Here is a 22,803-nt window from a genome sequence, read left to right as displayed (position 1 = left end):
AATGGATTAGAGGCTGTGGTGTATTAAACACTTAAAGAACGTCTTTGTTCCAGTCTGACCGTGATGGCTGCTGTTTTGTGGGGGGTGACCACAACTTGGGTTGAATCAAGAGGATAACCTGTGCCTAAATGGAGAAGCTGCATGGATTCAACAACAGTTAGTCTATTACTCAATTTCCTCTTATGGTTAAACAAGTGTACAGTTATACTAGTTGAGTAGGAAGTGTGACTATTCAGTTTACAGGGTTGCTTTCCGTGATCCGTGACTGAATTTTGCTGTCTATTTTCATGTAGGCTTGTTTACGAGCGTGTCTCTAGGCTGTTCTGTAATGTCATCTTATTGAGTGATGCATGCTTTGGCAGCCCGCCAACAAGGACCAGTCGGGAAAGCAAACATCCGGGATAAAATTATTTTCACTGACTGCAGAGAGAATGAAAGAGACCAGGTTAACCTGTCCTTGATTTTTGTGTGTGTGCGTGCGTGCATGCGTGTGTGTGTGCGTGCGTGCGTGTCTGCCTGCTAGTGAGGAACTTGCTGATTGGAAGCAGTGTAAGGCCTCATTGTTACCAAACTCGGATCACAGCCTTGCGATACTGCAACAGACTCTGCTTCATATATCCCACTGGTCCCTAATCTCTACAAAGGAAAACGTGCAGGCTAGTTTATATAGTTCAAGATCCAACACCCATGGTTGCTAGGACATATGTCCCTTACCAAGACAAAGTCAGCCTCATTGGTCTACTGGTTGTATGAATTTGGGATCTATCATCCCACAACTGTCCCAGAGTTTATTTGGAATATACTATTTATTTCTCGCACAGAACGACAAGCTGACCAATTGAATAAGTGAAACTAGTCTACTATGTGGGATAGTAGATTGACATAGGCTAGTGCTTTTGCTGCTCGTTACTCGTCTTGTTGGCTGAGGGAAAAGTTTTTAAAAAATCTTCAAATGCGCATCGGAATTCGGTAAGTAGGACATACACTGTTGCATCCCCGAGTTGCGTGTTCTTTTAATATAAACTAGCATCATCTAAATGTGATTCCTGTCATTATGAGCACTTTGGGTGGACGCCCTTATCAGGTTATGCACCCAATGCATATGAGTCCGGTAAATTTCTCAAATGTCGGGTAAATTTTAAATGCTGGTCAAATGTCCGGCACCACATTTTCCTGACGGAAACCCTGGCCTGTACTGTACACCAGCTCAGGCGTTGTATAGGCTATCAGTATCACGGACAGTGAGCTCAGTATTGGGACACTGACAATTTTTGTTTTGTTTTAGCTCTGTACTGAAATTATACAATGATTATGAGGTTAAAGTGCAGACTGTCAGCTTTCATTTTCATCCGTATCGGGTGAACCATTTACAAATTACAGCACTTTTTGTACCATTTTAGGGGACCAAAAGTTTTGGGACGAATTCACTTACACTGCATTCGGAAAGTGTTCAGACCCCTTGACTTTTTCCACATTTTGTTACGTTACAGCCTAAAATGGATTAAATTAAATCCTCAGCAACCAACACACAATACCCCATAAAGACTAAACGAAAACAGGTTTTTGGAATTTTTACAAATGTATGAAAACTAAAAAAAACATATCTTATCTTAAATATTCAGACCCTTTGCTCTGAAACTCAAAATTGAGCTCTGCTGCATCCTGTTTCCATTGATCATCAGCATTGAAGGTCCCCAAGAACACAGTGGCCTCCATCATTCTTAAATGGAAGAAGTTTGGAACCACCAAGACTCTTCCTAGAGCTGGCCGCCCGGCCAAACTGAGCAATCAGTGGAGAAGGGCCTTGGTCAGGGACGTGACAAAGAACCCAATGGTCACTCTGACAGAGCTCCAGAGTTCCTCTGTGGAGATGGGGAAAACCTTCCAGAAGGACAACCATCTCTGCAGCACTCCAGCAATCATAAAAACCTGCTCCAGAGCACTCATCGCTGCATTGGCAGGACATCAAGTCTATGGTTCTTTCCACATGCAGCTGTCTGTACAGGAACAATTCTTTATTGTTTTATTATTTTAACCTTCATTTAACTAGGCATGTCAGTTAATAAGAACAAATTCTTATTTACAATGACTGCCTACCCCGGCCTAACCCGGATTGGTGCTGGGCCAATTGTGCTCCGCCCTATGGATCTCCCAATCACAGCCGGTTGTGATACAGCCTGGAATTGAACCAGGGTCTGTAGTGACATGCCAGTACCTTAGACCGCTGTGCCATTCGGGAGCCCAGCCTAGCTCCCTGGTCTCTCTATTCAGTAACAGTACAGCCTAGTTCCCTGGTCTCTCTGTTCAGTAACAGTACAGCCTAGCTCCCTGGTCTCTCTGTTCAGTAACAGTACAGCCTAGCTCCCTGGTCTCTCTGTTCAGTAACAGTACAGCCTAGCTCCCTGGTCTCTCTGTTCAGTAACAGTACAGCCTAGCTCCCTGGTCTCTCTGTTCAGTAACAGTACAGTCTGGTCTTTCTGTTCAGTAACAGTACAGTCTGGTCTCTCTGTTCAGTAACAGTACAGTGTGGCTCCAGGCTGGACAATCTGAACTGGATTAGCAGCTCGCTATAATCTGGGACACTGCCGATTACGCCTGCTTCCATCTCACGGGCCTGCCCTCTCCCGGGCCTGAGCTTGTCATGTGACTAACTGACAAATGGAACCCTGTATTTCCTTAGATGGCAGTGGTGGGCAACTGACGGAGGGAGGGATGAGAGGGGGAGAGTGACCAGGGCTGGATACTGGAGCTGGAAGGTTGGTGTAATTGTCACAGAAGAGCTTTTGCATGCCATAAACTCTAGCTAGCCTAGCAGCTTCATGCTCTTTTACTTTAAAGACCTCCTCCTGATTGTGCTGAATCGGGATCTGTGGATGGCAGCAATCCACCAGTGACCTTTATTTACAACAGACAAGCCAAGTTACCGGGTGACTGACTGTGATTGTGGTGGTTGGTGATTGCGATTGTGGTGGTTGGTGATTGCAGCGTCGGTAGAGAGCGAAGGGGAAAGGGAAGGTAACTCATTAACACCACAGAACGACTGTAGTTAAGCTGCCTCGGCCTTTCTGTCTGGCTGCTTGTCATATGAGCCTGCAGCAGAAAGACAGAACCAGAGACAGACAGACAGACCCAGAGACGGACGGACAGACAGACCCAGAGACGGACGGACAGACAGACCCAGAGACGGACGGACGGACAGACCCAGAGACGGACGGACAGACCCAGAGACGGACGGACGGACAGACCCAGAGACGGACGGACGGACAGACCCAGAGACGGACGGACGGACAGACCCAGAGACGGACGGACGGACAGACCCAGAGACGGACGGACGGACAGACCCAGAGACGGACGGACGGACAGACCCAGAGACGGACGGACAGACCCAGAGACGGACGGACGGACAGACCCAGAGACGGACGGACGGACAGACCCAGAGACGGACGGACGGACAGACCCAGAGACGGACGGGCAGACAGACCCAGAGACGGACGGGCAGACAGACCCAGAGACAGACGGGCAGACAGACCCAGAGACAGACGGGCAGACAGACCCAGAGACAGACGGGCAGACAGACCCAGAGACAGACGGGCAGACAGACCCAGAGACAGACGGGCAGACAGACCCAGAGACAGACGGGCAGACAGACCCAGAGACAGACGGGCAGACAGACCCAGAGACAGACGGGCAGACAGACGGGCAGACAGACCCAGAGACAGACGGGCAGACAGACCCAGAGACAGATGGGCAGACAGACCCAGAGACAGATGGGCAGACAGACCCAGAGACAGATGGGCAGACAGACCCAGAGACAGATAGACCCAGAGACGGACGGACGGACCCAGAGACGGACGGACAGGCTAGGAAGCTAGCCTTGGCTAGAGCTGTGTGTGTGTCCGACTGCCACACACACATACTGACATATAACCCACAGAGACATACGTCACACACACACACACACACACACACACACACACACACACACACACACACACACACACACACACACACACACACACAGAAGTGCCGTGTGCTTCCAGACCAGGAGACAGGAGAGGACAATCAGAGCAGTGAGTGAGTTGTGCCCCAGTTGCATGCGCCCTATCACATGCAGGAAATTAGTGGCAGCAGCAACGGGGTTCTATGAGTCGTTGTAGTGGGAGGCCGGCCAGCTAGCCAGCCACCTAACCCATCCAGGCAACAGCAATGGACCCTCTGGAGCAGGAATACAAGTCTCCATTTGACTTTGAGCAGGGGGTGAATAGCAGCTACCTCTATCTGTCTCCCAGCTTCAATGTAACACCACCAGGCTCACCGCAAGTGACTGTCACAGCCAGAGGTAACCAGAGCAGTGTGTGGGGGAGTGAGTGAGGAAGTTTGTATTTGTTATAGGGTGTTTGGAAAGGGAACAAGCGATAGAGGGGTGGGAGGGGGTCATGTGAGAGAGAGGGGGATGGATTATTTGAGTTTCTTGATTTGTGAGTGTGTGGGCGGGGGGCGTTTGTGTGTGACTGCGTACTTTTGCCATCACATCCTGACCTGTTGAGTAAGAGGGTCTGTTTGGAGCAGATGTCAAACAGACTTCATTCTGACAAGCTCACAATGAACACACTCATAGAAAGAAACCTAGAATTGTTTCAAACCTGAAGTGGTTTAGTCAAACCTAAAGTGGTTTAGTCAAACCTAAAGTGGTTTAGTCAAACCTAAAGTGGTTTAAAAAAACCTAGAATGGTTTCAAACCTAAAGTGGTTTAGTCAAACCTAGAATGGTTTCAAACCTAAAGTGGTTTAGTCAAACCTAGAATGGTTTCAAACCTAAAGTGGTTTAGTCAAACCTAGAATGGTTTCAAACCTAAAGTGGTTTAGTCAAACCTAAAGTGGTTTAGTCAAACCTAGAATGGTTTCAAACCTAGTGGTTTAGTCAAACCTAAAGTGGTTTAGTCAAACCTAGAAGGGTTTCAAACCTAAAGTGGTTTAGTCAAACCTAGAAGTGTTTCAAACCTAAAGTGGTTTAGTCAAACCTAGAATGGTATCAAATCTAAAGTGGTTTAGTCAAACCTAAAGTGGTTTAGTCAAACCTAAAGTGGTTTAGTCAAACCTAGAATGGTATCAAATCTAAAGTGGTTTAGTCAAACCTAAAGTGGTTTAGTCAAACCTAAAGTGGTTTAGTCAAACCTAGAATGGTGTCAAACCGAGTGGTTTAGTCAAACCTAAAGTGGTTTAGTCAAACCTAGAAGGGTTTCAAACCTAAAGTGGTGTTGTTAAACCTAGAAGGGTTTAATGGCATCGTAGGAGCTTGGTCAAGCTATGGGAAATGACAAAGATGGTATCATAGGCAAATCCCTTTAAACAAATATTAGTCAAAGAATGTATAACAAAGAGTTTAAGTGACTGTTTAACTATGCTGGCAGTCCTGTGTGTGTGTGGGGCCTTAGTTGGTTCAGCAGTCAACACAGTTCAGGGATAAAGGCTAGAAAAATCATGCATTTTTAAATTGGTTAATTTTCAGTGAATTTCCTGGTTTGAGAGAGTTAAATAGGAAGTGAGCCTGTTGTCAGTACAGAAACCAAGGACTCTAGGCCATGTAAGGTAGAACCCCCCCCCATGATCTGGGCTGATGGTGTAGGTTACTCAGATCTGTCACTGTCATCAGTATGGAGACCTGGACCACTGACACCTGAGTGGCACTGCCTTGTCATCAAGAGGAGGGAGGAGAGACAATAGAAAGTGAGAGGTCAGGAAAAGGTGAGAGTGTAAAATGTCTTGAGCATTTGATCTAATTTGATTAAGCATAGATCTACACAATTTTCTCTCTCATTGAATTGGGTACAGTCATATCTAACTGACAGGAAACAGTCTACCTATATCAATGGTTCATTTTCTTCCCCTAATGTGTTAAACTGTGGAATACCGCAGGGCATCTGCCTTGGGCCACTTCTCTACTTAATATACACCAACGACCTTCCCTATGCCTTGGTTGAAACTCAAGCTACTATATTTGCAGATGATACTACAATTTATGCAGCAAGACAATCGGTTCAACAGGTACAGCAAGCTTAGCAAGGAGATTTGGAGATTATCAGGAAATGGGTTTGCCAAAACAAACTTGCTTTAAACACCAAGAAAACCAAAGTTATGTTGGTCTGTTCAACTAGGAAAATGCCAAAACAGCATGGGATACAATTAAGTATGGGAGGAGTACAAATTGAAGAAGTGGCAGAAACCAAACTACTGGGAGTGCAGCTAGAAAACTGCTTATCATGGTCATCTCAAATAACTAATCTGTAAAAAAAAAAATATTAAAACAGCCTGCATAATCAGAAGGATAGCTAAATATTTACCAGGGAAAATCCTTCAGCAAATAACACAGGCATTGGTTTAGAGTCAAGTGAACTATTGTTTGGTGGTCTGGGGAAATGCATCATCTAGTGAAGTTAGGAGGCTGCAGAATGCACAGAATATAGCAGCAAGGATTGTTTTAAGGTGGAGATATGGTTCTTCTGTTGCAGTCATGCGCAGTGTTCTTGGTTGGTCATCAATCGACAAGATAATTGGAAAAAACATGCTTATCTTATTTTATAATATACATAATTTAAAATGGCCAAGTTCTATTCACAAAGGTATTCAGTTGGTAAGAGACCGACATTTCGTAAATACTAGGAATAGATTGTCCACCATCTATGCGTTATCCAGACAGAAAAAAGAAATGGGCAAAAGAACATTTCGATTTAGAGCAATAAAGAAATGGAATAAATTAACTGAGCAAACTAGAAACCTTTCAATATATAAGTTTAAACATAATTTAAAAACAATTTAAATATAGTATATAGAAATGTTGTGGGACTATAGTAGATGAAGAATCAATATTTTTTTAGATTGAGTATTTATTGGGTCATTATGCTAGTGTATTATGTATGTTTGTAATAGTGTGTTATATGTGAAAGTGTGTTTGTATTATAAATTGTATTTTAATGTTAAGGACTCTTGGAAGATTAGTCCAAATGGGGACGAAAAGAGATCCTAATCAAATCAAATCTCATGTAAATGTGATTTATGATTGTGATATTCCAAACTGGGTACATTTCTGTTAGATTGGCACTATTTTGAGCAACATTGATGAGCATGCTTCTACTTGTTAATACTCCTTCTTGGAGACCAGGCATTCTGTTCTGTAGCCTATTGGGGAGAAAGTCACTCTTCACTCTGTTGTTTGTCTTACTTCCTGTCCCTTACCCTGGAACTAACTGTTCAAGTCAAATTGGATTGGTGGAATAGTACATCCTGTTTATTCCTGATCCGGAACAGCCCTCCAGACAGTAGCTAACAAACACCATCTGGTAACACTTTGAAGCCTACACAAGAACTGCATAACAACATCATATAACGCATACATAAACAGTAGGCTACACAAGGATTTTCATAAATGCTCATGTCAACAACTGCAAGTTGATACTTCCTTTGTCACAATTTCACTTGTGTTATGTATGGGTTATGATTGTGTTATGTATTGGTTATGAATGTGTTATGTATGGGTTATGATTGTGTTATGTATGGGTTGTGATTGTGTTATGTATGGGGTATGATTCTGTTATGTATGGGCTATGAATGTGTTATGTATTTGGCTATGATTGTGTTATGTATGGGCTATGATTGTGTTATGTATGGGTTGTGATTGTGTTATGTATGGGGTATGATTCTGTTATGTATGGGCTATGAATGTGTTATGTATTTGGCTATGATTGTGTTATGTATGGGTTGTGATTGTGTTATGTATGGGCTATGATTGTGTTATGTATGGGCTGTGATTGTGTTATGTATGGGTTGTGATTGTGTTATGTATGGGGTATGATTCTGTTATGTATGGGCTATGAATGTGTTATGTATTTGGCTATGAATGTGTTATGTATGGGCTATGATTGTGTTATGTATTGGTTATGAATGTGTTATGTATGGGTTGTGATTGTGTTATGTATGGGTTATGATTGGGTTATGAATGTGTTATGTATGGGCTATGATTGTGTTATGTATGTGTTATGTATGGGCTATGATTGTGTTATGTATGGGCTATGATTGTGTTATGTATGGGCTATGAATGTGTTATGTATTTGGCTATGATTGTGTTATGTATGGGCTATGATTGTGTTATGTATGGGCTATGATTGTGTTATGTATGGGTTATGAATGTGTTATGTATGGGCTATGATTGTGTTATGTATTTGGCTATGGTTGTGTTATGTATGGGCTATGATTGTGTTATGTATGGGCTATGATTGTGTTATGTATGGACTATGATTGTGTTATGTATAGGCTATGATTGTGCTATGTATGGGCTATGATTGTGTTATGTATGGGCTATGATTGTGTTATGTATGGGTTATGAATGTGTTATGTATGGGCTATGATTGTGTTATGTATGGGCTATGATTGTGTTATGTATTTGGCTATGATTGTGTTATGTATGGGTAATGAATGTGTTATGTATAGGCTATGATTGTGTTATGTATGGGTTATGATTGTGTTATGTATGGGCTGTGATTGTGTTATGTATGGGCTATGATTGTGTTATGTATGGGCTATGATTGTGTTATGTATTTGGCTATGATTGTGTTATGTATGGGTAATGAATGTGTTATGTATGGGCTATGAATGTGTTGTGTATGGGTTATGAATGTGTTATGTATGGGCTATGATTGTTGTGTATGGGTTATGAATGGGTTATGAATGTGTTATGTATGGGCTATGATTGTGTTATGTATGGGCTATGTATGGGTTATGATTCTGTTATGTATGGGTTATGATTCTGTTATGTATGGGTTATGATTGTGTTATGTATGGGTTATGATTCTGTTATGTATGGGCTATGAATGTGTTATGTATTTGGCTATGATTGTGTTATGTATGGGCTATGATTGTGTTATGTATGGGCTATGATTCTGTTATGTATGGGCTATGAATGTGTTATGTATTTGGCTATGATTGTGTTATGTATTTGGCTATGATTGTGTTATGTATGGGCTATGATTGTGTTATGTATGGGCTATGATTCTGTTATGTATGGGCTATGATTCTGTTATGTATGGGCTATGAATGTGTTATGTATTTGGCTATGATTGTGTTATGTATGGGTTATGATTGTGTTATGTATGGGCTATGATTCTGTTATGTATGGGCTATGATTCTGTTATGTATGGGCTATGATTCTGTTATGTATGGGCTATGAATGTGTTATGTATGGGTTATGATTGTGTTATGTATGGGCTATGATTCTGTTATGTATGGGCTATGATTCTGTTATGTATGGGTTATGATTGTGTTATGTATGGGCTATGATTGTGTTATGTATGGGCTATGATTCTGTTATGTATGGGCTATGAATGTGTTATGTATTTGGCTATGATTGTGTTATGTATGGGTTATGATTGTGTTATGTATGGGCTATGAATGTGTTATGTATTTGGCTATGATTGTGTTATGTATGGGCTATGATTGTTATGTATGGGCTATGATTCTGTTATGTATGGGCTATGATTCTGTTATGTATGGGTTATGATTGTGTTATGTATGGGTTATGATTCTATTATGTATGGGTTATGATTGTGTTATGAAGTTCTTATGTAGGTATCATTCAAATAAAGTGTTATCACTCAGGATATCCTTTTTGATTTGACGGTATCATTTCTCCAGCAGTACCTGTCGGTGTTACGTAGTGCCATTTGTTATCTTCTAGTCAAATTAAATGTTATTTGTCTCGTGTCGAATACAACAGGTGTCGTAGACCTTACCGTGAAATGCTTACTTACGAGCCCGTAACCAACAATGCAGTTCAAGAAATAGAGTTATGAAAATATTTACTAAATAAACGAAAATAAAAAAATGAAATAAAAAGTAAGACAATAAAATAACAATAACAAGACTATATACCGAGTCAATGTGCAGGGGTACAGGTGGTAGCATAGCTATATACAGGGGGTACCGAGTCAATGTGCAGGGGTACAGGTAGTAGCATGGTTATATACAGGGGGTACCGAGTCAATGTGCAGGGGTAGCAGGTAGTAGCATGGCTATATACAGGGGGTACCGAGTCAATGTGCAGGGGTACAGGTAGTAGCATGGTTATATACAGGGGGTATCGAGTCAATGTGCAGAGGTACAGGTTGGTTGAGGTAATGTAGGTAGGGGTAAAGTGACTATGCATAGATAATAAACAGAGAGTAGCAGCAGTGTAAAAACAAAGGGGGGGGGGGGTCAATGTAAATAGTCCGTGTAGCCACTTGATTAACTGTTCAGCAGTCTTATGGCTTGGGGTTAGAAGCTGTTAAGGAGCCTTTTGGACCTAGACTTGGAGCTCCGGAACCGCTTGCCATGCGATAGTAGAGAGAACAGTCTATGACCTTGTCATCTATCAAGTCTGGAAATATGTTGGGAATGTGAGGAGGAGATGCTAGTGTCTGGCTGTAGGAATGTAGGGGGAGGGGAGGAGGTGATAGTGTCGTCGACCACACTAAGGAAAATAAGGTAATTCCATCTCTTTTAAGTCAGATTCATCACTGGTTTAGTGTCAAGTAGCTCCAACCACATTTCTTCCTGCTTTCATAAATGGCAATCGAACCATAAGGTACTGAGACAATCAACCATCATACATACAGGTACCAACCACAGACCCATGCCAGCTGTGATTCTGTATGTGAACTTCTATTACCATATATATATATATATATATATATATATAATCCTAATCAACTATAGGATCAGAGGTCCTACCTAATACACTATATATACAAAAGTATGTGGACATCCATAAAAATTGGTGGATTCGGGCTATTTCAGCCACACCCGTTGCTGACAGTTCTATAAATTCGAGCACACAACCATGCAATCTCCATAGACAAACACTGGCAGTAGAATGGCCTTACTGATGATCTCGGTGACTTTCAACGTGGCACCGTCACAGAATGCTACCTTTCCAATAAGTCAGTTTGTCAAATTTCTGCCCTGCTAGAGTTGCCCCAGTCAACTGTAAGTGCTGTTATTGTGAAGTGGAAACGTATAGGAGCAACAACGGCTCAGCTGGTGAAGTGGTAGGCCACACAAGCTCACAGAACGGGACCTCTGAGTGCTGAAGCTGAATCAGCTATCTTCTGCAACACTCACTACTGAGTTCCAAACTGCCTCTGGAAGCAACGTCAGCACAAGAACTGTTCGTTGGGAGCTTCATGAAATGGGTTTCCATGGCCGAGCAGCCGCACACAAACCTAAGATCACCAAGCGCAATGCCAAGCGTTGGCTAGACTGGTGTAAAGCTCGCCGCCATTGGACTCTGGAGCAGTGGAAACGCATTCTCTGGAGTGATGAATCACGCTTCACCATCTGGTAGTCCGAAGGACGAATCTGGGCTTGGCGGATGCCAGGAGAATGCTATCTGCCTGAATGCATAGTGCCAACAAAGGTTTTGTGGAGGAGGAATAATGGTCTGGGGCTGTTTTTCATGGTTTGGGCCCCTTAGTTCCAGTGAAGGGAAATCTTAACACTACAACATACAATGACATTTTATACACTTTGTTCCTCCATCTTTGTGGCAACAGTTTGGGGAAGGCCCTTTCCTGTTTCAGCATGACAATGTCCCCGTGCACAAAGCGGGGTACATACAGAAATGGTTTGTCAGTGATCAGTGTGGAAGAACTTGACTGACCTTAACAGAGCCCTGACCTCAACCCCATCGAACACCTTTGGGATGAATTGGAACGCAGACTGCGAACCAGGCCTAATCACCTAACATCAGCGCACGACCTCACTAATGCTCTTGTGGCTGAATGGAAGCAAGTAAGTCCCTGCAGCAATGTTCCAACATCTAGTATAAAGCCTTCCCAGAAGAGTGGAGGCTGTTATAGCAGCAAAGGGGGACCAACTCCATATTAAAGCCTTCCCAGAAGAGTGGAGGCTGTTATAGCAGCAAAGGGGGACCAACTCCATACTAAAGCCGTCCCAGAAGAGTGGAGGCTGTTATAGCAGCAAAGGGGGACCAACTCCATATTAAAGTCTTCCCAGAAGAGTGGAGGCTGTTATAGCAGCAAAGGGGGACCAACTCCATATTAAAGTCTTCCCAGAAGAGTGGAGGCTGTTATAGCAGCAAAGGGGGACCAACTCCATATTAAAGTCTTCCCAGAAGAGTGGAGGCTGTTATAGCAGCAAAGGGGGACCAACTCCATATTAAAGTCTTCCCAGAAGAGTGGAGGCTGTTATAGCAGCAAAGGGGGACCAACTCCATATTAAAGTCTTCCCAGAAGAGTGGAGGCTGTTATAGCAGCAAAGGGGACCAACTCCATATTAAAGTCTTCCCAGAAGAGTGGAGGCTGTTATAGCAGCAAAGGGGGACCAACTCCATATTAAAGTCTTCCCAGAAGAGTGGAGGCTGTTATAGCAGCAAAGGGGACCAACTCCATATTAAAGTCTTCCCAGAAGAGTGGAGGCTGTTATAGCAGCAAAGGGGACCAACTCCATATTAAAGTCTTCCCAGAAGAGTGGAGGCTGTTATAGCAGCAAAGGGGGACCAACTCCATATTAAAGTCTTCCCAGAAGAGTGGAGGCTGTTATAGCAGCAAAGGGGGACCAACTCCATATTAAAGTCTTCCCAGAAGAGTGGAGGCTGTTATAGCAGCAAAGGGGGACCAACTCCATATTAAAGCCTTCCCAGAAGAGTGGAGGCTGTTATAGCAGCAAAGGGGGACCAACTCCATATTAAAGTCTTCCCAGAAGAGTGGAGGCTGTTATAGCAGCAAAGGGGGACCAACTCCATATTAATGCGTCAGGTAGCCTGGTGGTTAGAGCGTTGGACTAGTAACCGAAAGGTTGCTGGATCGAATCCCCGAGCTGACAACGTAAAAATCTGTCGTTATGCCCCTGAACAAGGCAGTTAACCCACTGTTCCTAGGCCGTCATTGTAAATAAGAATTTTTTCCTAACTGACTTACCTAGTTAAAAATATATATATATAATAATAATTTAAATTTTTTTTAAATGATTTCGATGAGCATTGTATCAAATTCATGAATCACACTGCACAGGCCAACACTAGATTTCGCCAATCAGAGGAAGTTAGGGACAGTGGCTCTCGATTGGCGCAGCGGTCTAGGGCGTCACTACAGATCCTGGTTCGATCCCGGGTTGTATCACAACCGGCCGTGATCGGGAGTCCCATAAGGCGGAGCACAATTGGCCCAGCGTCGTCCCGGGTTAGGGGATGGTTTGGCCGGGGTAGGTCGTCATTGTAAATAAGAATTTGTTCTTCACTGACTTGAGTAGTTAAATAAAGGTGAAATAAAATAACTAAAAAAATCAGCAGAATGTGATATTGACAGTAGAGTATATTAGTTACCTAGTAATTACATGTTATTCCACTTGGCAGTGTGTCTTGTTGATTGACACCTCTGTTCTGAACCACCTCTCCTGCTTTCTCAGAACGGCTCCGTCCAGAAAGGTTATTAATGTGTTGTCTTTCCTACAGCGTACAGCCCTGACTGGCCTGCTCAAAGCTCAGTGTCAGACATCCAAGTAGATTTGCCTATATGTGTGTTTCCCCCTGGGCTAGTGTCCATCTTCAGAGGCTATGTCTCAATCTAACTGGTCCTCCAACTCCCATCATCCACCCCTTGTGGACTATCTTTTGTCCATGTCTTCATCATCTTCCTCCTCTTCAGAAGGAGAGATACTACTCAGGTTGACAGCTAATGTTGGCATGGTCCTATTATGTCTTTGATGACAGGAAACCCTTTGTGTGTGAGGATGTCTCTCTGAACTTTCTCTCTACCTCGCCCCTCCCTCACTCTCTCTATCTCTCCCCTCCCTCACTCTCTCTATCTCTCCCCTCCCTCACTCTCTCTCTATCTCTCCCCTCCCTCACTCTCTCTCTATCTCTCCCTCCCTCACTCTCTATCTCTCCCTCCCTCACTCTCTCTCTCTCTCTCCCTCCCTCACTCTCTCTCTCTATCTCTCCCCTCCCTCACTCTCTCTTTCTCTCCCCTCCCTCTCTTTTTCTCTCTCTTCTATTCTCTCCCCTCTCTCTCTCTCTCTCTCTTTCTCTCCCCTCACTCTCTTTTTCTCTCTCTTCTATTCTCTCCCCCCTCCCTCTCTCTCTCCAGGGGCTGTGAGACCAGACTTTACCCCAGAGTTAGGGGAGGATGCAGTGACGTCAGTGACCGTGTCCCCTGCCATCCCCACCCTGACAGAGGAGGAGCAGGAGGAGCTTCGAGGGGAGCTGCTCAGGGTAATCTTTCCTTAGACCTAAAGAGTTTCTTTAGTATTTTCTCCCACTACGTCTCATCGGGTCTCCCTGTTTTTCTCCATATCTCTCGAAGGTGGAGGATGAGATCTTGACTCTGTCTCAGGTGCTGGCAACTAAGGAGAACCAGTTGGCAGACATCAAGAGGAAGCTGGGCATCACTCCTCTCAACGAGATCAGACAGAACCTCAGCAAGAGCTGGCACGAGGTCACCACCTCTACAGCGTACGTGGCTGTATATACACACACACACACACACACACACACACACACACACACACACACACACACACACACACACACACACACACACACACACACACACACACACACACACACACACACACACACACACACACACACACACACACACACACACACACACACACACACACACACACACACACACACACACTGTTCTGCAGAGTCAGTTCTTACATGCTGATTAGTCAGAGGGAATTAAATGTGTACATACTTTCTTCTCTCTCTCTCTCTCTCTCTCTCTCTCTCTCTCTCTCTCTCACTGATACAGCTATAAGAAGACGTCAGAGGGCCTGTCCGTGGCCGGTCAGAAGGCCACAGCAGCCTTCAACAACATGGGCTCAGCCATCAGCAGGAAGTTTGAGGATGTCAGGTGAGGCACACACATTACATGGCACCCTATTCCTTTTATAGTGCACTACTTTTGACCAGTACCCAATGGGGTTATGGTAAAAATATAGTGCACTATATAGGGGCCTGGTCAACAGTAGTGTACTATATAGTGAATAGAGTTCCATTTCAGATGCACGTAAAGGCAGACTCTTTTATACCCCAGAGAGAAGCCGTCCACCCTACCCCAGTCACCTTTACCTTCTACCCCAGTCACCTTTACCCTCTACCCCAGTCACCTTTACCCTCTACCCCAGTCACCTTTACCCTCTACCCCAGTCACCTTTACCCTCTACCCCAGTCACCTTTACCCTCTACCCCAGTCACCTTTACCCTCAACCCCAGTCACCTTTACCCTCAACCCCAGTCATCTCTAGCCTCTACCCAGTCACCTCTACCCCAGTCACCTTTACCCTCTACCCCAGTCACCTTTACCCTCTACCCCAGTCACCTTTATCTTCTACCCCAGTCACCTTTACCTTCTACCCCAGTCACCTTTACCTTCTACCCCAGTCACCTTTACCCTCAACCCCAGTCACCTTTACCCTCTACCCCAGTCATCTCTAGTCTCTACCCCAGTCACCTCTACCCCAGTCACCTGTACCCTCTACTCCAGTCACCTTTACCTTCTACCCCAGTCACCTTTACCCTCTACCCCAGTCACCTGTACCCTCAACCCCAGTCACCTTTACCCTCTACCCCAGTCACCTGTACTCTCTACCCCAGTCACCTTTACCCTCTACCCCAGTCACCTTTACCCTCTACCCCAGTCACCTTTACCCTCAACCCCAGTCACCTTTACCCTCTACCCCAGTCACCTTTACCCTCAACCCCAGTCACCTTTACCCTCAACCCCAGTCATCTCTAGCCTCTACCCAGTCACCTCTATCCCAGTCACCTTTACCCTCTACCCCAGTCACCTTTACCCTCTACCCCAGTCACCTTTACCCTCTACCCCAGTCACCTTTACCCTCTACCCCAGTCACCTTTACCCTCTACCCCAGTCACCTTTACCCTCTACCCCAGTCACCTTTACCCTCTACCCCAGTCACCTTTACCCTCTACCCCAGTCACCTTTACCCTCAACCCCAGTCACCTTTACCCTCAACCCCAGTCATCTCTAGCCTCTACCCAGTCACCTCTACCCCAGTCACCTTTACCCTCTACCCCAGTCACCTTTACCCTCTACCCCAGTCACCTTTATCTTCTACCCCAGTCACCTTTACCTTCTACCCCAGTCACCTTTACCTTCTACCCCAGTCACCTTTACCCTCTACCCCAGTCACCTTTACCCTCTACCCCAGTCACCTTTACCCTCTACCCCAGTCACCTTTACTTTCTACCCCAGTCACCTTTACCCTCTACCCCAGTCACCTTTACCCTCTACCCCAGTCACCTCCACCTTCTACCCCAGTCACACCTACCCTCTACCCCAGTCACCTCCACCTTCTACCCCAGTCACACCTACCTTCTACCCCAGTCACATCTACCTTCTACCCCAGTCACATCTACCTTCTACCCCAGCAATTTTTCTAAATGTTTGGGGAAAAAATAATTCAAACCCTTCTATGAGACTCGAAATTGAGCCCCGGTGCATCCTGTTTACATTGATCAACCTTGACGTTTCTACACGTCTACAACTTGATTGGAGTTGAACTGTGGTAAATTCAATTGATTGGACATGATTTGGAAAGGCACACACCTGTCTATATAAGGTCCCACAGTTGGCAGTGCATGTCAGATCAAAAACCAAGCCATGAGGTTGAAGAAATCTGTCCGTAGAGCCCCGAGACAGGATTGTGTTGAGGCACAGACCTGGGGAAGGGTACCAAAACATTTCTGCAGCATTGAAGGTCCCCATGAACACAGTGGCCTCCACCATTCTTAAATGGAAGAAGTTTGGAACCACCACGACTCTTCCTAGAGCCGCACGGCCAAACTGATCAGTCAGGGGAGAAGGACCTTGGTCAGGGAGGTGACCAAGAACCCAATGGTCACTCTGACAGAGCTCCAGAGTTCCGCTGTGGAGATGGGAGAACCTTCCAGAAGAACAGCCATCTCTGCAGCACTCTACCAATCAGGGCTTTATGGTAGAGTTGCCAGACGAACGCCATTCCTCAGTAAAAGGTACATGACAGCCCTCTTGGAGTTTGCCAAAAGGCAACTAAAGAACTCTGAGACCATGAGAAACAAGATTCTCTGGTCTGATGAAACCAAGATTGTACTCTTTGGCCTGAATTGCATTACGTCTAGAGGAAACCTGGCACCATCCCTACGGTGAAGCATGGTGGTGGCAGCATTGTGTTGTGGGGATGTTCTTCAGGGACCGGGAGACTAGTCCGGGTCAAGGGAAAGATGAACTGAGCAAAGTACAGTGAGATCCTTGATGAAAACCTGCTTCTGAGCTCTCTGGGGGCGAAGGTTCACCTTCCAACAGGACAACGACCCTAAGCACACAGCCAAAACAACGCAGGAGTGGCTTCGGGACACGTCTCTGAATGTCCTTTAGTTGCCCAGCCAGAGCCCGGACTTGAACCAGATCAAACATATCTGAAGAGGCCTGAAAATAGCTGTGCAGCGACGCTCCCCATCCAGACTGTCAGAGCTTGAGAGGATCGACAGAGAAGAAGGGGATAAACTCCCCAAATACAGGTGTGCCAAGCTTGTAGCTTCATACCCAAGAAGACTCGAGGCTGTAATCGCTACCAAAGGTGCTTCAACAAAGTACTGAGTTAAGGGTCTGAATACTTACATAAATGTAAGATTTAAGTTTTCTATTATGGGGTATTGTGTGTAGATTGATGTGGGGGGAACAATTTAATCCATTTCAGAATAAGGCTGTAACGTAACGAAATATGGAAAAATAGGTCTGAACACTTTCAGAATGCACTGTATGAACATGGAGCCTGAATACAAATAATGGTGAATTTGCAGCAAGATGGATTGATAAATGAAAGCTAAGCTTCTCCCTGAAGTTGGCTACTGATTTCTATCAAGCATAAGAGGGGAGACTGAATTGTCAGGCAGGGAGGATACACATACTAATCTATTTTATCTTCATTGTTCATTGTCTGTACATGTCTTTAATACAATTCTTGGCCTTTACAGATTGCAGTCTATTTCCAATTCCTTTGGGTAAGACTGTCCCCGCTAAGTGCCATTAGTCAGTCAATTCATACGTCATTTTGGATGCTGCTGAGATCATTACTCTCCAGGAAGTCTTGTGGACTGTATTAATTGTATTAATCCAAGGCAACTCTCTGTGGTGTTAATGGCTATTCTCTCTCTCTCCTGCATGGGGTAACTTGTGCTGGGGTGATTTTGAGTTTGTGTGAGGATTCATTCAAGTGCTTCATGTGATTGAATGGTTGTCTATGTAGGTCTACATTTCCATACAGGACTATGGTAACTGATGCATGTTGTCATCTCAACATGCTCTTTACGCTCAGTCATCAATAATAGATTGATCACTGGGAGAATAGACACATTGAATGAATGGATGGATGGATGGATGAATGGTTGAATGAAATAAAGGATGGATGAATGAAATAAAGGAGGGATGGATGAATGAAATAAAGGATGGATGGATGGATGAAATAAAGGATGAATGGATGGATGAAATAAAGGATGAATGGATGAAGGAAATAAAGGATGGATGGATGAATGAAATAAAGGATGGATGGATGAATGAAATAAAGGATGGATGGATGGATGAAATAAAGGATGGATGGATGGGTGAAATAAAGGATGGATGGATGAATGAAATAAAGGATGAATGGATGAAGGAAATAAAGGATGGATGAAGGAAATAAAGGATGGATGGATGAAATAAAGGATGGATGGATGAATGAAATAAAGGATGGATGGATGGATGAAATAAAGGATGGATGGATGAATGAAATAAAGGATGGATGGATGAATGAATGGAATAAAGGAGGAATGAATGGATGAAATAAAGGATGGATGGATGGATGGATGGATGAAATAAAGGATGGATGGATGAATGAATGGAATAAAGGAGGAATGAATGGATGAAATAAAGGATGAATGGATGAATGAAATAAAGGATGAATGGATGAATGAAATAAAGGATGAATGAATGAAATAAAGGATGAATGGCATAAAGGATGAATGGATGGATGAATGAAATAAAGGATGAATGGCATAAAGGATGAATGGATGCGTGTCTGTACCTCTCTAGACTAACAGCGGTGCACTCTCATTCTTCGCTAATCTCTCTCTCTCTTCTTTGATGCTGTCGGATAGCATACGCTCCCTACAGCATTCTGCTAGTATGCCTGTAATGAGGTAAGGGAACAAACACACACACACAACCAAACCGCAGCTTTCCAAACCCTCTACTCCCCTGGGGCACCTTCTGCAACAACGTTTTGTAGCATTGCGGACTGGCATAAGTTCAGGATGGTAGAACTGTGAAGGTGTTTTATGGAAACTGCTGAGTTGTATCTTTAGGTCAAGGTGCCACTGCCAACACCCCTCTAGTCTATAGGGATTGAGGTGCTTTGCTGCCATAAAAATGTATGGTTATATCCTTGTCCTTGTATTCGTACTGTTTTACCCTCTGGACAATAGTCTATATGATCTGTGACTAGAAGAGGATGGAATGTAGCCACTCTAGGATCATCAGTTGTTAACTAACCAGTTGGGCTGTCGGGTTAACGTTTCCTATGAGAACAATGATGATAAATGTGTGTCATTGTCCCTGACCTCCGACCTCCCATCTCTGCTTTCTCAAGAGTCCTCGAGGTGTGACGTTCATGTAAGGTGTCTGTTAGACTCTGGCTCCCTATTCCCTACGTAGGGCACTACTATGGGCCCTGATCTAAAGTAGTGAACTATATAGGGAATAGGGTTCTATAGGGCCCTGATCTAAAGTAGTGCACTACATAGGGAATAGGGTTCTATAAGGCCCTGATCTAAAGTAGTGCACTACATAGGGAATAGGGTTCTATAAGGCCCTGATCTAAAGTAGTGCACTACATAGGGAATAGGGTTCTATAGGGCCCTGATCTAAAGTAGTGCACTACATAGGGAATAGGGTTCTATAAGGCCCTGATCTAAAGTAGTGCACTACATAGGGAATAGGGTTCTATAGGGCCCTGATCTAAAGTAGTGCACTACATAGGGAACAGGGTACCGTTTCAGACACTGCACACCTGTCTGGGCCGATATCACTCCTCGTACCTCTCTACTCACGTCAGGCGTCACTGTCTTCACAGGAACACACCCACCTTCAAGTCGTTTGAGGAGAAAGTAGAGACTTTAAAGGTAATGGATGAGAGAAGTGGTGAAGAACTTCTCAGTACATTTGGAAGAGCCATAAAATATTTCTCTTTCAATATTTGGGGAGAACTTTATAAAAACAAAACAGACAATAAAAAGTAAATCATTCATCCATTCAGTCCATTTGTTCATTAATTCATACATTTGTTGGTTCCTTCATCAATTCACTCATTCAACACCTGTATCTCTTCCTCCTGCAGGTCAAGATGAGCCCGACGGTGTCTCAGGGTGACTTTGGCGACGTGTTGACCTCTACAGCAACCTCTGACCCATCTGTTGTCGTGGAGAAACAGCCAGAGGCCACGCCCATCGTCATCCAGGACGAACATCTCCAGTGAGACCAGCCTGACCTTTCATCCCTGACCCCCAGCCAGATTGGCATCCGCTGAAACTATACCCTCTTTACCCTTCTGTCTCCCCTCTCTCTCTCACCTCCTCTCACTTCCTCCCTTCTGTCTCCTCTCTCTCTCACCTCCTCTCACTTCCTCCCTTCTGTCTCCCCTCTCTCTCACCTCCTCTCACTTCCTCCCTTCTGTCTCCCCTCTCTCTCACCTCCTCTCACTTCCTCCATTCTGTCTCCTCTCTCTCTCACCTCCTCTCACTTCCTCCCTTCTGTCTCCTCTCTCTCTCACCACCTCTCACTTCCTCCCTTCTGTCTCCCCTCTCTCTCTCACCTCCTCTCACTTCCTCCCCTCTCTCTCTCACCTCCTCCCTTCTTCACCTCCTCTCACTTCCTCCCCTCTCTCTCACCTCCTCTCACTTCCTCCCTTCTGTCTCCTCTCTCTCTCACCTCCTCTCACTTCCTCCCCTCTCTCTCTCACCTCCTCCCTTCTTCACCTCCTCTCACTACAAACCCCCACAGCACAACAAACAGATCCAACAACCAAATAAATATTTAAAAAATGATGAAAATATTGTTGTGACTCCGTAACACTTAAGTTTGTATGACTGTGCGTTTGTATTAGAATGGCCGTGGTTTAGGAACCTGCACAAGTAGAAGACGATACATGGCACTCAGATGATAGAATGTGTCACAGCCAGGGGTGCTTTATTCTGTGTATTAATAGCACAGAGACCTTATATTTGCATGTCTTTGAGTTGGAACAGGTATTTTGGAAGGTACTTCAATTTCTCATTTTCTTCTTAATCACTGTACTACTTTAAGATTTGATTTCTAGAGAACGCATGGTCCTCTTAACACCTGAAGTGATAGTCTCGGTTAAAGACATTTGTTAGTGTCACCGATATCTTCAAACCGTGTCCTTCTCTGTCTGAATTAGCACTTGTAATGTGGTGTAGAGCACTGCTGACTAGAGTTAATCCCAGATCAGTGTTGCTCACACACTCCTCTCCCAGTTTAACCATAGGGGCGGTGGTCTAAATCTGACCTCCAAGCAGTTCATAGTGCTCAACTCTGACATTCGAGAGGGTGGGCCAGTGCATTCAGATCCGTGTGAAACGGTGGTCACCGCACCAGTTACGTGGTTTCTTATTATGGTATGTCAGCAGGCCTTAACTCTCCGTTCAGTCTATATCACTCACTGCCTCGCATGGTGGGGCCAAAGTCAATATTGGACCACTTGTCTCATTGGTTTCTGTGAGGGACTTGGCTATTTTCTCTCTGCTTGGAATGCTGAAACAGGATAGTCACTGGATGCTGTGTACTTCTCTACTGTTCAATGTTTTTTTTTTTACTCTCAAAGTATATCCATATATAGTGTGATAATAAATTTTTGCATTTACATTATGAGGGGATGGCTTCTGATTTAAAAAATCTGTAACCAATTTTATTTTTTTTATTTTTTACTACATACCACATTGGTGATGATACATACAGCCTTGGACACTAGTGAGTATTTGGTGTAAATACATTCCTGATGCAAGTCCTCCCCTACTGGAAGACGACTGGCCACATCATGGCATGGATTTATTGAGGAGGTGAAAACTTTTGTAAGAAAAGCCTTGGTTCTACCATTAAAAATGAATTATGGCTAATAGAATCTCTTGTCATCATTTAATCCAATTGCTAGGTCAGGCTGTAGGACAGCCTGTAGAAAAGTAAGGCAGTAGGACAGGCTGTAGAAAAGTAAGGCAGTAGGACAGGCTGTAGGGCAGTAGGACAGGCTGTAGAAAAGTAAGGCTGTAGGACAGGCTGTAGGACAGGCTGTAGGGAAGTAAGGCAGTAGGACAGGCTGTAGGACAGTAAGGCAGGCTGTAGAGCAATAGGAAAGTAAGGCAGTAGGACAGGCTGTAGGGCAGTAGGACAGTAAGGCAGGCTGTAGAGCAGTAGGACAGTAAAGGCTGTAGAACAGGCTGTAGGGCAGTAGGATAGTAAGGCAGGCTGTAGGGCAGTAGGCCAGGTTGTAAGGCAGTAGGACAGGCTGTAGGGCAGTAGGACAGTAAGACAGGCTGTAGAGCAGTAGGACAGTAAGGCAGGCTGTAGGGCAGTAGGATAGGCTGTAGGGTTGTAGAGCAGGTTGTAAGGCAGTAGGACAAGTTGTAGGGAAGTAGAACAGGTTGTAGGGCAGAAGGACATGCAGTAGGACAGGCTGTAGGACAGTAAGGTAGTAGGAT

The 22,803-nt window shown here is 44.5% G+C and overlaps 1 protein-coding gene and 1 long non-coding RNA gene across 59 annotated transcripts in view; one reads left to right on the top strand and one right to left on the bottom strand.

Moving 5' to 3' along the window:
• Positions 1-21,979, top strand: part of LOC127909249 (tumor protein D52-like) — a 36,580-nt gene extending 14,601 nt beyond the window's left edge. The window contains exons 1-8 of one of the 9 annotated variants that reach the window (XM_052469662.1): positions 4,102-4,339; positions 14,135-14,259; positions 14,351-14,499; positions 14,807-14,908; positions 18,034-18,060; positions 19,192-19,233; positions 20,166-20,214; positions 20,430-21,979. In XM_052469662.1, coding sequence (XP_052325622.1) covers positions 4,207-4,339; positions 14,135-14,259; positions 14,351-14,499; positions 14,807-14,908; positions 18,034-18,060; positions 19,192-19,233; positions 20,166-20,214; positions 20,430-20,567 — 765 coding nt within the window. In that variant the 5' untranslated portion in view covers positions 4,102-4,206 and the 3' untranslated portion in view covers positions 20,568-21,979. Of the gene's footprint in view, positions 1-4,101; positions 4,340-14,134; positions 14,260-14,350; positions 14,500-14,806; positions 14,913-18,033; positions 18,061-19,191; positions 19,234-20,165; positions 20,215-20,429 lie in introns of those variants that run through there. The other 8 variants (XM_052469669.1, XM_052469665.1, XM_052469666.1 and 5 more) reach the window with 8 other exon arrangements.
• Positions 14,915-16,355, bottom strand: LOC127909250 (uncharacterized). Of its 50 annotated transcripts, none has more exons than XR_008070467.1 (4): positions 15,656-16,355; positions 15,515-15,589; positions 15,333-15,426; positions 14,915-15,252 (listed from the first exon to the last, which is right to left on the bottom strand). It is a non-coding gene; the product is annotated as an uncharacterized LOC127909250 (long non-coding RNA). The 50 variants fall into 50 exon arrangements; XR_008070458.1 differs by having other exon boundaries at positions 14,915-15,274; positions 15,333-15,442; positions 15,546-15,589; XR_008070464.1 differs by having other exon boundaries at positions 15,333-15,442; positions 15,546-15,589.
• Positions 21,980-22,803: the final 824 nt, after the last annotated feature.

This window comes from Oncorhynchus keta, chromosome 19 (genome assembly GCF_023373465.1).
Source record: "Oncorhynchus keta strain PuntledgeMale-10-30-2019 chromosome 19, Oket_V2, whole genome shotgun sequence".
Taxonomy (NCBI): Eukaryota; Metazoa; Chordata; class Actinopteri; order Salmoniformes; family Salmonidae; genus Oncorhynchus; species Oncorhynchus keta.
This window is presented reverse-complemented; position numbering and strand designations above follow the sequence as displayed.